Source organism: Emydura macquarii, unplaced genomic scaffold (assembly GCF_026122565.2).
Source record: "Emydura macquarii macquarii isolate MOO-44397 ecotype Brisbane River unplaced genomic scaffold, CSIRO-AGI_Emac_v2 contig_2432, whole genome shotgun sequence".
Taxonomy (NCBI): Eukaryota; Metazoa; Chordata; order Testudines; family Chelidae; genus Emydura; species Emydura macquarii.
This window is the reverse complement of record NW_027132569.1, coordinates 3200516-3215624: the sequence shown is the minus strand read 5'-3', so window position 1 is coordinate 3215624 and position 15109 is coordinate 3200516. Positions and strand designations below refer to the sequence as shown.

The 15109-nt window shown below is 42.0% G+C and overlaps 1 protein-coding gene across 1 annotated transcript in view; it reads right to left on the bottom strand.

Moving 5' to 3' along the window:
* Window positions 1-15109, bottom strand: part of ANLN (anillin, actin binding protein) — a 40049-nt gene that overhangs the window by 2744 nt on the left and 22196 nt on the right. Inside the window, exons 18-23 of the mRNA XM_067562512.1 lie at window positions 10482-10520; window positions 9835-9856; window positions 9012-9124; window positions 7555-7641; window positions 6123-6230; window positions 242-414 (exon numbers count right to left, since the gene is read on the bottom strand). Of these exons, the coding sequence (XP_067418613.1) occupies window positions 242-414; window positions 6123-6230; window positions 7555-7641; window positions 9012-9124; window positions 9835-9856; window positions 10482-10520 (542 nt within the window). The remainder of the gene's footprint in view (window positions 1-241; window positions 415-6122; window positions 6231-7554; window positions 7642-9011; window positions 9125-9834; window positions 9857-10481; window positions 10521-15109) is intronic.

The window sequence follows — 15109 nt, the reverse complement described above, 5'->3', positions numbered from 1 at the left end:
CAGAAGAAGGATAGTCTGGACACCAACAGATTTAATTACTGCGGTGGCTGTAGGTTGTCCTAACTTAAGTCAACCTAATTTTGTAGTGTAGACAAGCCCTTAGTGTCTTAATGTGGCAGTTAATAATGGTCCAATTCAAATTTTGAAATTCAACAGCCTTGTAGCCTGCTAATATCAATCCTAATAATCTGCAGAAAGGTCACAGCATTTTAAAGCACAAGAGTCATATTTATTCACTTACTTGGTAACACAGAGAGTGTCTTTGCACTGGCTGACCAGAGTCTCTTTGTCATCTTCCCTCTGTGGTCGGACAGTGATTAGCTCAAAAGTGTTGGGTCGGGCACAGAACTCTCTATTGGCTGGTTCAATCTGACGATTAGTGCAGTTAGCCAAGTTTATCCGGCCCATAGGATGCTGAAAGTTAGTGGAAAAGTCAGGTCATGGCGATCAGGATTTATAATTCTACATAGCACTGCTTGCCAAAAAGGTACCATATTACATGCACCCAGAACAGATTTTCTACCCATACATAAACAGGGTTCACTTCACCCAAAAGTGAAACAGCCATATCTGAAGTGAGAGACTGCAGATACAGTGGAATAAGCAAGCCCTCCCCTGCCATGTACTCCACATCTGCAGAATACAACACCTGCTCCAGAATTGTGCTCCAGAATATCAGATTTTTAAAATGGAGCTAAATTTCTAACCCCATTAGTGGGCTTGACAAAATTTGATGTACTTTTAAAAAATAATTTCAATGTATGTTAATGTTAACTTTTAAGCATGTTTTTAGATGTTTATTTACATTTTCAGAGTTGCATAATATTATGTGGGGGAGTTAGTGTCACAATTATTGAAAGTGACAGTTGTCAACATCACGTGTCAATATACCCAAAATAAATATCCTTACATCAAACTAAGTTCAAGTAGCATTTTTCTTACTTTACATATCTGTAACTTTCAATCCTTATCTATGGAAAAAATTTTGTTGGTTTGTGGGTGCACCGTGAAATTGATATTTACCATACAAACAAAAAAATCAAAGTCTTCCAAACCTACTTCAATCAGAAAGATAGCTTTGGAAATATGAATCAAAATTGATGCAGTGGTGCCTGCCCAAATCTGCAGAAAGCCTGAAACAGCTTTGAGATGTAACCTGCACCATTCATTTCAGTGGACACCATGATTCTGTAGCCACAGGATTCAGTATATTTTCCAAGATGACCTGCATGCAACTGCCTCTTGGATCTTTAGCTTTCCCAACAAGGGAAAGTTAGTTTTTATTATGTTGTATGATCCCTGCACTTCTCCAGAGGCAGAACTGTAGACACGATTTGCAGCTAGGGAGCCAGGAGAACAAGGAGGTTAGGGTCCACAAGCTGAGCAGATAAGCCATTGAAGGGATTTCCCTTGGACACAAGGGGAAGAAGGGTCTGAGCTGGGATACCTGAACAACTAGGGAGGTGTTTATTTAAGAAGGCCAACCTAAGACGACCTATGGTTTAAAGTAATCACTGACTAATTTTAATATTATATGAGCCATAATTCTGTTTGGGAATAAAGGACTGAGATAGACTAAGTTAACATTGCCATGGAATTTAGCGGTTCTTCCCATGGTATACAGAAGGTCTTATGTATAGACCAATAGGAAGAACAGTGACTTACAGTTATAAACAAAAATGACATGCTGTTAATAATGTAAACTATTACCATAGCTACCCCAACCTCAGTTATTAGAAAGAAAGAGGCAATGATAAAAACCAAGGAAGCAATCCTAAAGCTCCTTTGAGAGGTAAGGAGAAATGGAGGTTACTGTAACTGGAGGTTCTTTGAGATGCATGGTCCCCATCTGGATTCCAAACATGGGTGTGCATGTGCGCCATGCGCCAGAACTGTTCATAACAGTATTTGTCAACCCATGTGTGCGTCGGCCACAAGGTGTGACCAAGGTCTTATGAGGCTGCGTGGGTCGAAGCCCCTTCAGGTCCCTCTTACCAAGAGGCAGAGCCCATAGCAGAGCAGAAGGAGGGTGGGATTGGAATCCAGATAGGGACCACACATAATCAAAGAACCTCCAGTTACACTAAGTAACCGCCATTTCTTCTTCGATTGCTAGTCCCTGTGTGGATTCCAAATGTGGGCAGCGTAGTGAGCAGTTCTCAGCATGGAGGTGGAAGCGAGGGCTCATCAGAAATGAGAATCTGCAGCACTGCGTGGTCAACAGCTGCACCCGGTGCTGCCAATGGAGCAATGAGTGGTGCAAGTGTGGACAGAGGACTATGTGGCTACTTCACAAATGTCCTGTTACAGAAATCCTCCCTACTGACGGTCGGTGGTTGCTTGCACTTGTGTGGAGTGAGCAGTGATGCCAGATGGCAGAGAGACTCGGGAAAAGGAGTAACACTCCTCGATGTAGTGAGAGATCCACTTGGAGAGATGCTGAGATGAAAGGGCATGGCCCTTCCAACGTTCTGCAATGGCGATGAAAAGCTTGGATGTGGTCTGGAAATTGCATGTGTGTTGTAGGTAGAAAGCTAATGTACAACAGACATCAAGGGAGTGCAGTGTCTGCTCTCTCTGAGCCGTGTGGCTTTGGATAGGAGGTTGGGAGATGAATGGATTGGTTAAGATGGAACGGGGAGACCACCTTAGGTAGGAATTTAGGATGGAGTCATGAAGGACAAGGTTCCTTATGGCAGGTCTGCCATCATCACCACCAGCTCGCTAATCCGGCAGGCTGATGTGATCGCCACCAAAAATATTGCCTTCATGGAGAAATGGGTGAAGGAGCAACTAGCCAGCAGTTCGAAGGGCGGCTCGGTGAGCATTGAGAGGACAAGCTTCAGGTTTTGAGGAAAGAGGAAGAGGATGGAGGGCTTTCCAGACCAAGGGGAAGGTGTGGAGGAGACCACGGAGGAAACGGATCAAGATGGATTTTCCATATTTAGCCACCCTATCAGTTGGTGGAAGGATGGCACTAAGCACCGCTAGGTGGACCCAGATGGAGTGGGTAAGGCCCAACTGTCAATGGTGGAGTAGGTAGTCAAGGATAGTGGGGATAGAGACTGGGCTCAGAGGGTGATAGTAACTGCTTGCCCAAACCATGAAGGGTTTCCGCTTCGCTTGGCAGATGCCCATCTACTAGAGCATGTTGCCATGAGAAAGGACGTCATGTACCAGTGTCAAGTGTGTGTGTTGTCTACTTGTGAGCCCCATCCAAATACTAGGCTGTGAAGTGAAATGGTTCCGGGTTGGAGTGCTAGAGCCAGCCGTGTTGCTGTGTGAGGAGATTTGGGAGATGTAGAAGGTGAATCAGTGGGTAAACTGAGAGATGAAGAAAATCAGTGAACCAAACACTGGCAAGGCCAGAAAGGAGCAATGAAGATGAGCCCTGCACAGTCACATCGTATTTTGCGGATGACCTGTTAAAGGAGTGATATGGGGAGGCATAGTGTAGGTAGGATGACCAAGGGAGGAGATGTGCATCCCCCAAGACCCTTGTCCAAGAGTGCCCTGGAGTAAAAAAGTGGGAGCTTGCAGTTGGCAGGAGTCACAAAGATTGCTAGCTTGCGAGGAGGTTTCGTAAGGTATGGATGGTGGTCAGGAGATGCTCCCAGGACGACGCAACTAGGAACCAGTCCAGATATGGGAACGAGTGGTTGAGATGTCCTGCGGGTCCTTCATGTCCTCCATCAGTATATTAAGGTCCCTTGCAAAGTGTCAGAGCAGGTCCTGGTATTGACCACGGTCATCCGGGGGAGAAAAGGAGGGTGGGATGAGTGTCTGATCCAGGGAGGAAGACCCTCCTGTGGGGAGCGGTGGCTCCATGAGTTATGTTGGTGTCGCTGATTGAACGCACCAGTGAAAAGGCAGGTTACTGCTCAGAGGACCACTCTGAATTGGAAGATTGGTCCTGAAATGGCACTGCTTGCTGGTCCGACATTACAGGGCTCAGAGTAGTGGCTTTATAGAACGGCTCATCCACCGGTGATGGAGAGCATATAGTTCCTGCGAGGACGTGGTGGGGAACATGCATACAGTAGAAGAAGTTCTGTCATAGACGTTAGGGATGACAGGCAGCCAGGAGTGCTTGGCACCAGGAGTAGGATTCCTGATGGTCCCAGTGGTGGGGTGGAGCCGCTGCTGGAGGCGGCAGTTCCACAACAGAAGTCTAGGATGACACCAGTTGGTCTTGACGATGTTTCAACTTGTGCTACGTCCAAGACTTATTGGGTGGAGGAGCAGCTGAGTCATCATGTGACTTCTCACCTGACCTGGCACAGAACGGGGAGGCAATGCTGCATTTGGAGGTGGTCCCTCTCAGGAAGCCACCCTTGTGCCCATGCACGTGCTTCTTATGACCACGGTGCTGCTTCGATGCTGCTGCCAGTACGGCCAGAGCAGAGGATGCCGCTCTGGGTGGAGCCAGTAAAGCGCTCACTGGCAGTGAGGCTGAACACTCCAGTGGATCCGCCGGCGTGCCAGCCAAGTGCACACACGGGTGCATTGCTTTCTCCATAAGGTGTATTTGGAGTTGGGGCTCTTGAGCCTCACGAGTCCACCGTGGGAAGGAGTGGAATGGAGCAGCTGTTGATGTCGTGGGTTTTGCCCAGATAATAGACACAACACTACTGTTCATTGTTCACGAAAAAGCAGTGCAGGCATGATGCATAACTTTTAAAGCCAGCTTGTCAGGTCATAGTCCCCTTAAGCGGGTGGGATACCCCACATGGGGAAAAAAGAAACTACTACTAAATTCCTAACTTAACAACTGCTAACTTCTAATTACTAAAAATTAGATTGTTGTAAAATTTTATACAGGAATGCTAAAAGGCTACCAATACGAGAGAGGAAGAGGGTTCTGACTTTGTCCATGTGGTGATAAGAGGGAACTGGAGGGGTGTCGACCCACAAAGCCTCATAAGACCTTGGACAAACCACGTGGCCAACACACGATGGGCATACGGGTTGATGAACACTGCTATGAACGGTTCCGACTCCAGTGCATGGCGTACAGGAGCACCCATGTTTGGAATCCACGTAGGGACCAGGACTCAAAGAACCTTCCTATCCTCGTAATCTTTCCTGCAGATCTTTCTGGCTGGAAGATAAGAGTATAGTCTTGCCCATCCAGCCAGGAGGAAAAATACAGAATACATTATAGCAATGCTGAACAGTGTACTGTCTTCTGCTAACAGGGAGAAGCTACATCTATGCATGTGGACTGGCATAGAAGGCCCAAAAGGTCCAGTATTTACCCCAGAATTTTAAAGGAAATTTATGCTTTGACAACAAATTAAACTTTTAGTGTTAAATTGTCTACATGTGTCAGAAGACTCCTTGAAGGCAACCCTCAGGGAGTTGAAAACATTTACATACATATATAGAACCAGACCGAGGAGCCAAGAGGGTCCAAATTTGTGACAGATGAACCTTTCTGATTTTGCCCATTAGCTAAAGAGTAACTCAAACTATGTGCAAAATGTGTGTTTAAGCACCACACTCAACCACATTAAGGAGCTGCAAGACTATGAGCGATTGTTCTCTAACGTGAGCCATAGCTGTAACATGGTTTGGTCAATTCCATAAGCAGTAAGTCATGCTATCAATACAGTTGGGCCCCTACAATTATAACTCAATGCTTAAAAGTAGGTTTTATAGATGGGGTTTGGTCAGGCTAAGATTGCTGTTCTGACAAACTTCCACATATTTAAATGAAACTTGCTTACTAGAGTTGTCAGGGCGTGTTGCATCATCTTCATAAATCAGACAAGACATAAATTACCTGACAAGATCTCTAACAGAAAAAGAGAAGTCTTGAGAATTAAATGGAGAAAAGGAGGGCCTCCCGACCCCGCCACCAAGAAAACCGCTACCAACTTCAGGATCTGACCCTTAGTTTTTGTCCTGGGTTACACAGAAGTTAATCAAATTGCAAGAAGAGTTACCCTGCACACCCTACCCCACAAAGCTTTAAGAGCTTAGGCTCTGCAGAGAACTAACTCTGCATTCATTTTTTACTGATGCCAGAATTAAGGGAAGACAGGTTCTGTGAAGTATTGCTGATGAAGAACCCCCACGTTAAGCAATAATATTCAGTGAGGTGAATCAAACTACATTACCTTTCGCTTTTCGTCATCTGGGTATGTCCAATAAGAGATACAGTTTCCAGAAAGCACACACCAGCGCCTATGCCAAGCCCCAAATCCACTAACATCTTCAAACATTGTCTAGAAAAAAGAATTAAGTGACCTGTGACACTTAGACCTGGTCTACATACCTAGTTTATCCTGGTTTAGAATTACATTGGTCAGTCATACTGGTATATGCACCTTTATAACGACTGTCATTTTGGGTGGGGAGCGTGGTTGTGGGACAGGGAGCGTACCACTTTAACGATACTAGTATATTAAATTTGTGTATAGTCAAGGCTGTAGCAAATCAGAGGCTAGATCTTGCCTTTAGACTTTAGGTCTGCAGACTAATGTGAGATTTCCAAAGGGGTCTGCACCTCCATTCAACATTTTTTTAGGGGTCCACAAATGAAAAAAGGTTGAAGACCACTGACCTAGAACAGACATTGGTTAAACAAGTTCAGCAAAATGCAACTGTGAGAGTACAATATCAGAGTCATTAAACTTTAAACCAAACATTTATAATTACACAAAAATCACAAGCTAACTTAACACTTTAATATGTAAAATTTGACCATGTTGTGAATAAGCTGAGTGAGGAGTCAAGTAAGCTTAAATGAGAAGTTGGAGGGGGAGTTTGTTTAAGTTTGTGGTTGTCAATTTATTTCACTCCATTCAAGAAAACAAATATTTCTCCAAATGCAAATGCTCCAAATGCTTTAGTAGAGCTGAGGAGTTCAGTGTTTATCCCTAAGCACATATCTAGCTACACCCCTATATTTCTTTAGTTTATGCAGAGCATTTACTTCTCTTGGCAAGATTGGCAGTTTTCCTGCATCACATTACACACCCTTTCCTAGGCAACTCAGAAGGCAGCACATTTCAACAGTGCAGGAAGCCAGTGTAAAATAGTCCAATCTAGAAGGCTTTAATACTCTAGTGACAATTCAAATATTATTGTTTGTGCTTAGCATAGTATGGCAGTCCATTTTATTGCATGAAAATAGAAGTTTAATAAGGGATTCCAAGAGGTAGAATGTAAGCTCCCAATTTTCTCTCTATGGAGAGGAAAGGGAGACAGATCTTGGACTAGGAATTAACAAAATTATAATAGACGGTTGTGTTTTGCAAAGGCATTTTCGCAGCACATTTACTGTCATCTGCTGGACACAAATGTAATAATGCATTTCACTAGGCTAGAGCAGCAGCTTACACAATAGGCTTTGCTTTTTAGCTAGGCAAGTAATAGCTCTTAAACCAGTCTTACAAATTTTCCTTTAAATCAAAGATATGGGTAGACTGGAATCATTTCAACCTGAGCATTTAATAAGCCTGATTTGGTTACTGCCAAGAAAAGAAATGCATTTGTTTTACTAATTTAAGTCAGAGTAATTTAGGAAACAGTGAGCATGTTACTTACCAAAAATCCCTTTTCTTCCACAAAGGAGTCTACTTGACATTTTAGTTTTAGATATATATGGCCTTCCAAAGAGGACAAAAAGGGAACCTGCAACAACAAAAAAACAACTTAGTTATTTAATTTTGATGCCTCTCAACAGCTACTTTGTTCCCAGTAGAAGCAAATCAGCAACACCAAAAGATTAGCAATGAATGACTTAGCAATGACTTCTGTCATTGGAAGAGTGGCCAGATACCCCAAATACCAGGAGCAACAGCCACTTGCTGTCAAAAACATTATTGGTCTTCATAGACTTCACTTATAAGGGCTTATCTACAAAGGAATAACTATTCTTGATGATCTCCATGTGTGGATGTTCTTATCTGGAATAAGAGTGCCTTATTCCAAATAAATTTAATCCACTCCTAAAATCTGCACAAGGAGTTAATCAGGAATAGTTATTCCTCTTCAAATTCACATCCTACCTTAATCTGAATTAAATTTCTCAATGTACAGAAGCCCTTACTTTTCTAGGATATGAGTGGAGATGCTATTTGTATAGCCATCTAGAAAGATTCATGTTCAAGCTTTGGGTATGTGCATGTAATCTACTGTCCTCTGTATTAGGAAACTGGATTTGGATGACATCCGAACACTCCTTTGCTTACAACTAAATTTAACCCCTTCTAGGTAAATGGAAAACATAATTGCAAGAAAATATATCTGCCAAGAGTGATTATCTAAACCTAAAAACCTTGGTTAAAGTGTTCATTACAGTTAAGACATGAGATAAAATGGGTTTTAACAGTTGTTTGTATAAACCTGTTAAAACATTACGACGCTAGACTAGAGCATAAGTAGGTCCTGTGTCACTAAAGGGTAATTAGAACACTAAAGCTGTTGAACAGAACATGCATGGAATTGTTTCAATGCATGTAAGAGTGAAGACTCATTCACATCCAAATTCTATCATCCCATATCATTAACAGGTCTCTTTATTTAAGGGACAGATTAACAATCAGCTTTCTTTATAAATACTCAAAGCTCTATTTTGCCTTCTAGAAGTTGTTTTGGTATGGAAAAATTTGCAATGAAGCTAAGAGGTCTACATAATCTCTCCAGAATTGGAATGATTTGGTAACTCAGAATGAGAGTGGGTTACTTTAAATCATAATGCTTTGTTTACTAGTGTTCCAGTTGCCAAGGTAGCTTAAGCCCAAAATTCTGCTGCCAACGCGCCGCTTAAGCTACCTTGGCAACCGGAGCATCGGGCATCTTAGACACATACCATTAGGAGGGGATATGCGTTTGGTACCACAGTTTGGGAACCCCTGCTACAGGTGGTATCAACTGAAGATTTTAAAATAATTTTATTTTAAGGTAATATTGCCTAGAAACACTAGGTGAGGCAAAATTCCATTCTGTCATAGTAGCACATGAGTATTTTTGGAGAAGTAGTGAGAAATAGCTTCCATTACCTTGTCCAAAGCAAACTTGGAGTTCCCTATTGAAGACAACGAAATCTTGTGAGATCCAACAAGTACAAAGTTACTAGTTCGTACAGCATTGGGGCCACTGGGACTAGCCATGGCTGTGATGGTTAAAAAAGGAAAGAGGATGTTAAGACTTAAAAATAACACATGCAAAATTATATATGGTGTTGCTGGGGGTTCATACCCTACAAAACTAAGCAAGAGATGGAAGGACGATTTTTCCACTAGCAGCTTCTCCCCTGATTCTGCATAAATGGTCTGTGCCTCTTCCCTGAGGAAGGCAGAGATACAAGGCATTTATGCAGAGTTGGGGAGAAGCCACACAGTAGAAATGACTTCTTCAAAGTTAGGAATATAGACTGAGAAATACCAATGAAATGCACATTGATACTTTAAAATCTGTTACCATTGGTCCTCAGAGTTAGTCTCCAAAGAGCAAGACTGTTGCAATATCGTATAATAATGTATCTGTTGAGCCCAATATATGGTTTAAAACCAGAATGAACACTTGGTTATGTTTACTTAAACACACTTTTCCAGGTAAGAAATGAATGCTATAAACTTTTGATGCCAGTTTTAATTTTGGAGTTGTACAGTAAAATTCAGCTACTCACAGCAATAATTTACATATAAACCTGGAGCTAGGTTCTCAGCTGGTGTAAATTGACATCGCTCCCTGACTCTCACCAACTGAGAATCTAGCCTGGGATTAAGTACGAAACAATGCTGTTGAGAGATTATTATTGCTTTTGCTACCCAGTGTTAGAAATATTCCCCTTGGTACAAGAAGTTTAGGTGTTTTGCTTACCTGGGGTAAGAAGGGTGCTTTTCTAGAAAGAAAGAAATATATATTATGGAAATAAAATAGAGGAATCAACTAATTTTAGATGCTTACTTTGTGCAAATTAACACGAGTCTTAAATTAGACACTGCACTTGAAATTCTAGATCTCTTAAAAATAACGCACATGTACTAATTTTCTCTTTTTTAACATTTGGAATGTGTTTAGAATTGTCAGCTAGCACATGGTCTTGTGCTGAAAAAGATTGGTAGAAAGCTAGGTAGTTTCGAGTTTCAAGCAAAAGATACAAGTTATCTGAAGTGGTGAAATAATTTTGTTCAGCATGTGTGAACATGGCCTTTAGAAAAAGCAATTTAATTTCCAGAAATCATTAGAGCAGTGTTTCTCAATTTGTGTTCCACGGGAACACTGTTAGGGTTCCGAGAGTAGCTGTTCTCCGCCACTTCCGAAAAAGGGAAGATGTCTCGGATTTTCCGGCGGAGGGTATCCAGTGTAAGTGTAATTTAAGTGAGAAATGCTGACCTTTGCTTATTTCGACATTTGAAGACTGTTAAGAGTTTGAGGGGTTCTGCAATTATTTATGGAGTTCAAAAGGGTTCCGTGGCCAAATTTAATTGAGAAACACTGTATTAGAGTATTGCACTAGTACTTACAGTAGTAATAGATGTCAATAATCTCTTTGGCGTAATAACCTATGAAAAAACAAGACAGCATGAAGGCCAAGTACATTTCAGATTGCACACTGTAGTTAAAACAAAGTGTAGTTTTAATATGTATGATAAAAATGCCATTCAAGTTCTTTATAGTCTAAAGCAATTCTGACTAATTCTTGTCCTGAGTCAGCTAGGTTTGTTTTCCTGTACCTAAGACCCAGAATTGAGTAATTCTACTGAAGCATGTAATAAAACACACAGATCAAGAGGCAAAAAACATACGTTTACACTTGCTGCAATACCCAAATATCCATTAAACTGGATGGCAGGTATTTAAAACGAATATCCCAAGCCTTCCATTCATGTGGAAATCTTTGGTGCATTTAGCAACAGCACAACTTGCATGTGTTACCCTAGTAAATTCAGCAGTTAATTAAAATGAGGAATCAAATTGTAAGTAAATAAGTGTGTAATGTGTTCTTGTAGATTGACAAGTGTTAAGTTATAACTTATCAAATGAGCACAAATAAACTAAACAAAGCACCAGGTAATATAAAAGACAAAAATACTAATTAAGCAGTAATTAAGAACAAGACAAGTCCATCCTTGCAGCTGATGGAAAATGATACACAACAGATAATTTCTCATCAAAAGTAGATATAGTAGGCTGATTTCTAGAAAACTTGTTCCGTTCCAGCTTCCTGGCAGAGTTGAGCCCTGCAAAAACTTTCACTCAGCACTGAAAAGTACCTACTGAACGGTCCTGGTTCTCCCTTCACTCCTTTCCCTAGGCAACAGAAACCTGCAGATCCAGCTAACAAGTCAATGCAGTGCTTTTAAGAAGGCTGGTTCCTGGCAAACTTTGAAGCACCCCATAAACTACAGCACACAGGAGGGAGGTAGACCCGGAATCTCAGACTTCAGATGTGCATCAGCTGGAAGAGGGACTGAGGATCAAACAGTCTCTTCCTCTCAGGAAGTTTGTGGCAAGTATAAAGACACTCAAATGTTTTAAATCAGCAAGTTATGAACATAATGAAAATCCTTCAATGAGCGAAGACTGATCAGACTTAAACAGAAAGATCTTGGTTCTGTGGTGACCATTCCTCCTTTCCTTGCTGCAACCAACTTCCTCAGCAGAAGTCAGAGCTAAGAAGTTGCAGCATTATTGCCTGCTTTGAATGGATGTACTTCACACCTCCAACCCAGGATCTGGGCAGTTGAAGACTACCTCAGAACTAGGCCTGGGAGAGAAAGTGCCCACAAGAGGTCTCAAGATCATCTTTACATAGGAATAGAAGGGGAAGCTTGAAGGAAATGGAACTTGGAGATTCTTTGATATATGAAGGCCAACATTTGCAGAAGCTGAGCCCAAGCAAGCCTTTTATGTAGTGTAGGAGACTAAGGGTATGTCTATACTGACGGCAGCAAAGTTGCTGCCATCAGATCGATCTTTCTGGATTGATTGAGTGGGTCTACACTGACTGCTCAATCAATCAGGAAGTCGATACTGGTAATCCACCTCCTCAAGTGGTGCAATGCAGTGAAAATGGTGCGCAGAAGAGAAGCACAGCAGTCGACGGGAATTACGCGAGCTACTCTGCTTAACTCCTGTCGACAGCCACCAAATTTCCAGGTAAGTGTAGACCAGGGCTAATTTACAAATGCAGGGGGAGACTGAAACTTTTGATTCTTTGTTTTAAATGAGGGTTCAAAGTTTCCCCTCCCAAAAAATAGTTGGCTTTACCAATAAAAGCAGCAACAGCTACACAAAGTTCAGGTCTCATCTGTCCTGGAAGAGTATGATAATCTTTACCAGTGTTTAGTTATAGAAAATCTCCATAGTTGAGGTTTCAATCTTTGTTCTATTATAGTGGCAATACACTGCACTTTTCCCCAAAATACACATTTTCAAAATACCAAAAGTTAATTCACAAATGTATATATTTTCCTAAATATGAAGAGGAAATCTTTTAGATTTAAAAACCAAAAAACCCCACAGGCTCTCTGGAGTCTCCAATATTTGTGTTTCTACTTACTGAGAGTAGAGAAATTAGAACTCATTATTCCCTTATTAAATACTATAGCTTGTCAGTCTTGTACACAGGCTTTTTTTTTTTTTTTTTTTTTTGCCCAAAAACAGACCAAGGATTCTTTTTATATAGACTGAGAAGTACAGAATTAATGGAAATAAAGGAATTTTAAGATTGCTAATCCCAAATAGGGAAGTGGCAAGGAAAACAATGACGACAACTTTAAGGTGATGACTGAAGGAAAATGGCATGTCTAGTAGTTAAACAAGGAAATGCACAACCCCCTTACCATAGGGATAGAACAGTTAACATGAAAGTGAATTGTATTCACTCTCAAGATCTATGTAAAGGTAATTGTATATGTAGCAGAATCACAGAATTATACAATCGTAGGACTGGAAGGGATCTCAAGAAGTCATCTAGACCAGCCTCCTGCATTTATGGTAGGACTAAGGGAATGTCTTCACTGACAGCAGCAAATTCGCCGCCCTCAGATCGATTTATCCACATTGATTGAGCGGAAGTGAAGACCTGCTCAATTGATCCAGAAGTCGATTTAATAAAATCACCTCTCCAAAGAGCGTAGCGCTGCATCAACGGGTACGCATTTCCCATCAGCGCAGTGGAGATGGCACACAGAAGGGAATTTAGGAAGTCGATGTAAGTTATGTAAGCTATTCTACATAGCTTGCGTAACTCCCATTGACTACCGCCGAATTTGCCTGTCAGTGTAGACCAGGCCTAAGTATTCTAGACCAGCGGTTCTCAACCTTTTTTTCCCCCGAGTACCACTCCGGTCAGGTACAGTCAGGTCAAGTACCACTTCACCTGACTCTACCTGGCCAGAGTACTACTCGGAAAATAAGCCATGTAAGCACTTTCAATCAATGCCCTCCGCCGAAAACCTAAAGCCATTTGCCCGTTTTCGGTGGCAGCAAGGGGGCATGATTCAGCGAGGGGAGGGAAGAACGGCAGCGGCGGCTTTTCTCAGCAGGCTGGGGAGCAACGGTGGCAGGTTTTCTCGGCGGCGGTCAGAGGGGGGAATCGGCGGGGGGGGGGGGAACGGGGGGGCGTGTTTCTCAGCGGCAGCAGCAGTGTTTGTTGGCGGCTGGGGGGGGAGGGAAAATCGGCAGCAGTAGGGTTTCTCGGCAGCGGGGAGGGGGGGGATTCGGCGGCGGAATCAGTAGCGTGGTTTGCCTCGCGTACCACCGAGCCAGCTTCCGCGTACCACCAGTGGTACGCGTACCACCGGTTGAGAACCCCTGTTCTAGACCATCCTTGACAGGTGTTTGTCTAACTTGCTCTTAAAAATCTCCAATGATGAAGATTCCACAACCTCTATTCCAGATCTTAATTACCTCGACCATGAGGAAGTTTTTCCTCATGTCCAACCTGAGCCGCCCTTGCTGCAATTTAAAGCCCATTGCTTCTTGTCCTATCCTCAGGAGGTTAAGAACATTTTTTCTCCCTTCTCCTTGTAACAATCTTTTATGTAATTGAAAACAGTTACCCTGTCCCCTCTCAGTCTTCTCTTCTCCAGAAGAAACCAACCCAATTTTTCCTAAGACCTTTAATCATTTTTGTTGCTCTTCTCCAAAATTTCACCCATTTGTCCACATCTTTCCTTAAATTTGGCGCCCAGAACTGGATACAATACTCCAGTAGAAACCTAATCAGTGCGGAGCTCCACCTACGTTGTATTTTCCTAGTTTATGAGGTCATGTGAGAAAAAAAATAAAAAACCTTACTAACATCAAGATGTGGTATATCTACTGCTTCTTCCCTATCCAGAAGGCTTGTCAAAGAAAGCTATCAGGTTGGTTTGATAGGATTTACTCTTTACAATCAAAAGAGCTTTAGAAATTCAAGGTGAGAACGTCCCAGAAAAGGACAGCATCGCTTACTTTCCCCAATATGCATCTTCAAACATATAGATGCAAATACAACATAGGACTATTGCTAATAATGAAGTCACCCTTCTAGTAACTCTTCCACGTTACTTCAAAGACTCAAAAATATAAATTGGCAGAATGCCTGAGAATGGAGAACAGCACTGATCTTAACTCCTGAAAGATTTTTAATTGGGCAGCACAATGGGTCCTCAATTCTGATTGAGGCTTCTGAGCAGGACTGCCATATTAATGAATACATTTTTATCTAAAGCAACTAAGTTGTGACCCAGATTTGGCTCCAGATTTTTACAAATAAATAAGTCTTAAAATCAAAAGCAAAATTTTGGCACAAAATTTGCTATGGTTTGTTCTCAGAGACAACTAACATAAATTTATCCTTTCTGGGGGGGGAAAGGATTTGAGAATGTGCTGACAGAGATGTAGGCTAACCAATCTAGTTGCTCTAGTCATCCACTTTGCCCTCCATGTGGGAACACTGCCAGCTTCCAGCACCCATTTACCTCTTCCCAAAGCTCTGAAGATGGCCAAATCTCAATTCTACTCAGTTGAAGGACTCCAAATATAAAAAGACATTTAAGAGAGAGAGAGAGAGAGAGAGAGAGCACATTAAACAGACTGATCAAAAGAAAAGTATATAGATTTTGTGAATGAAAGCTTTCCAGTAACCAATTTGCTAAGAGTA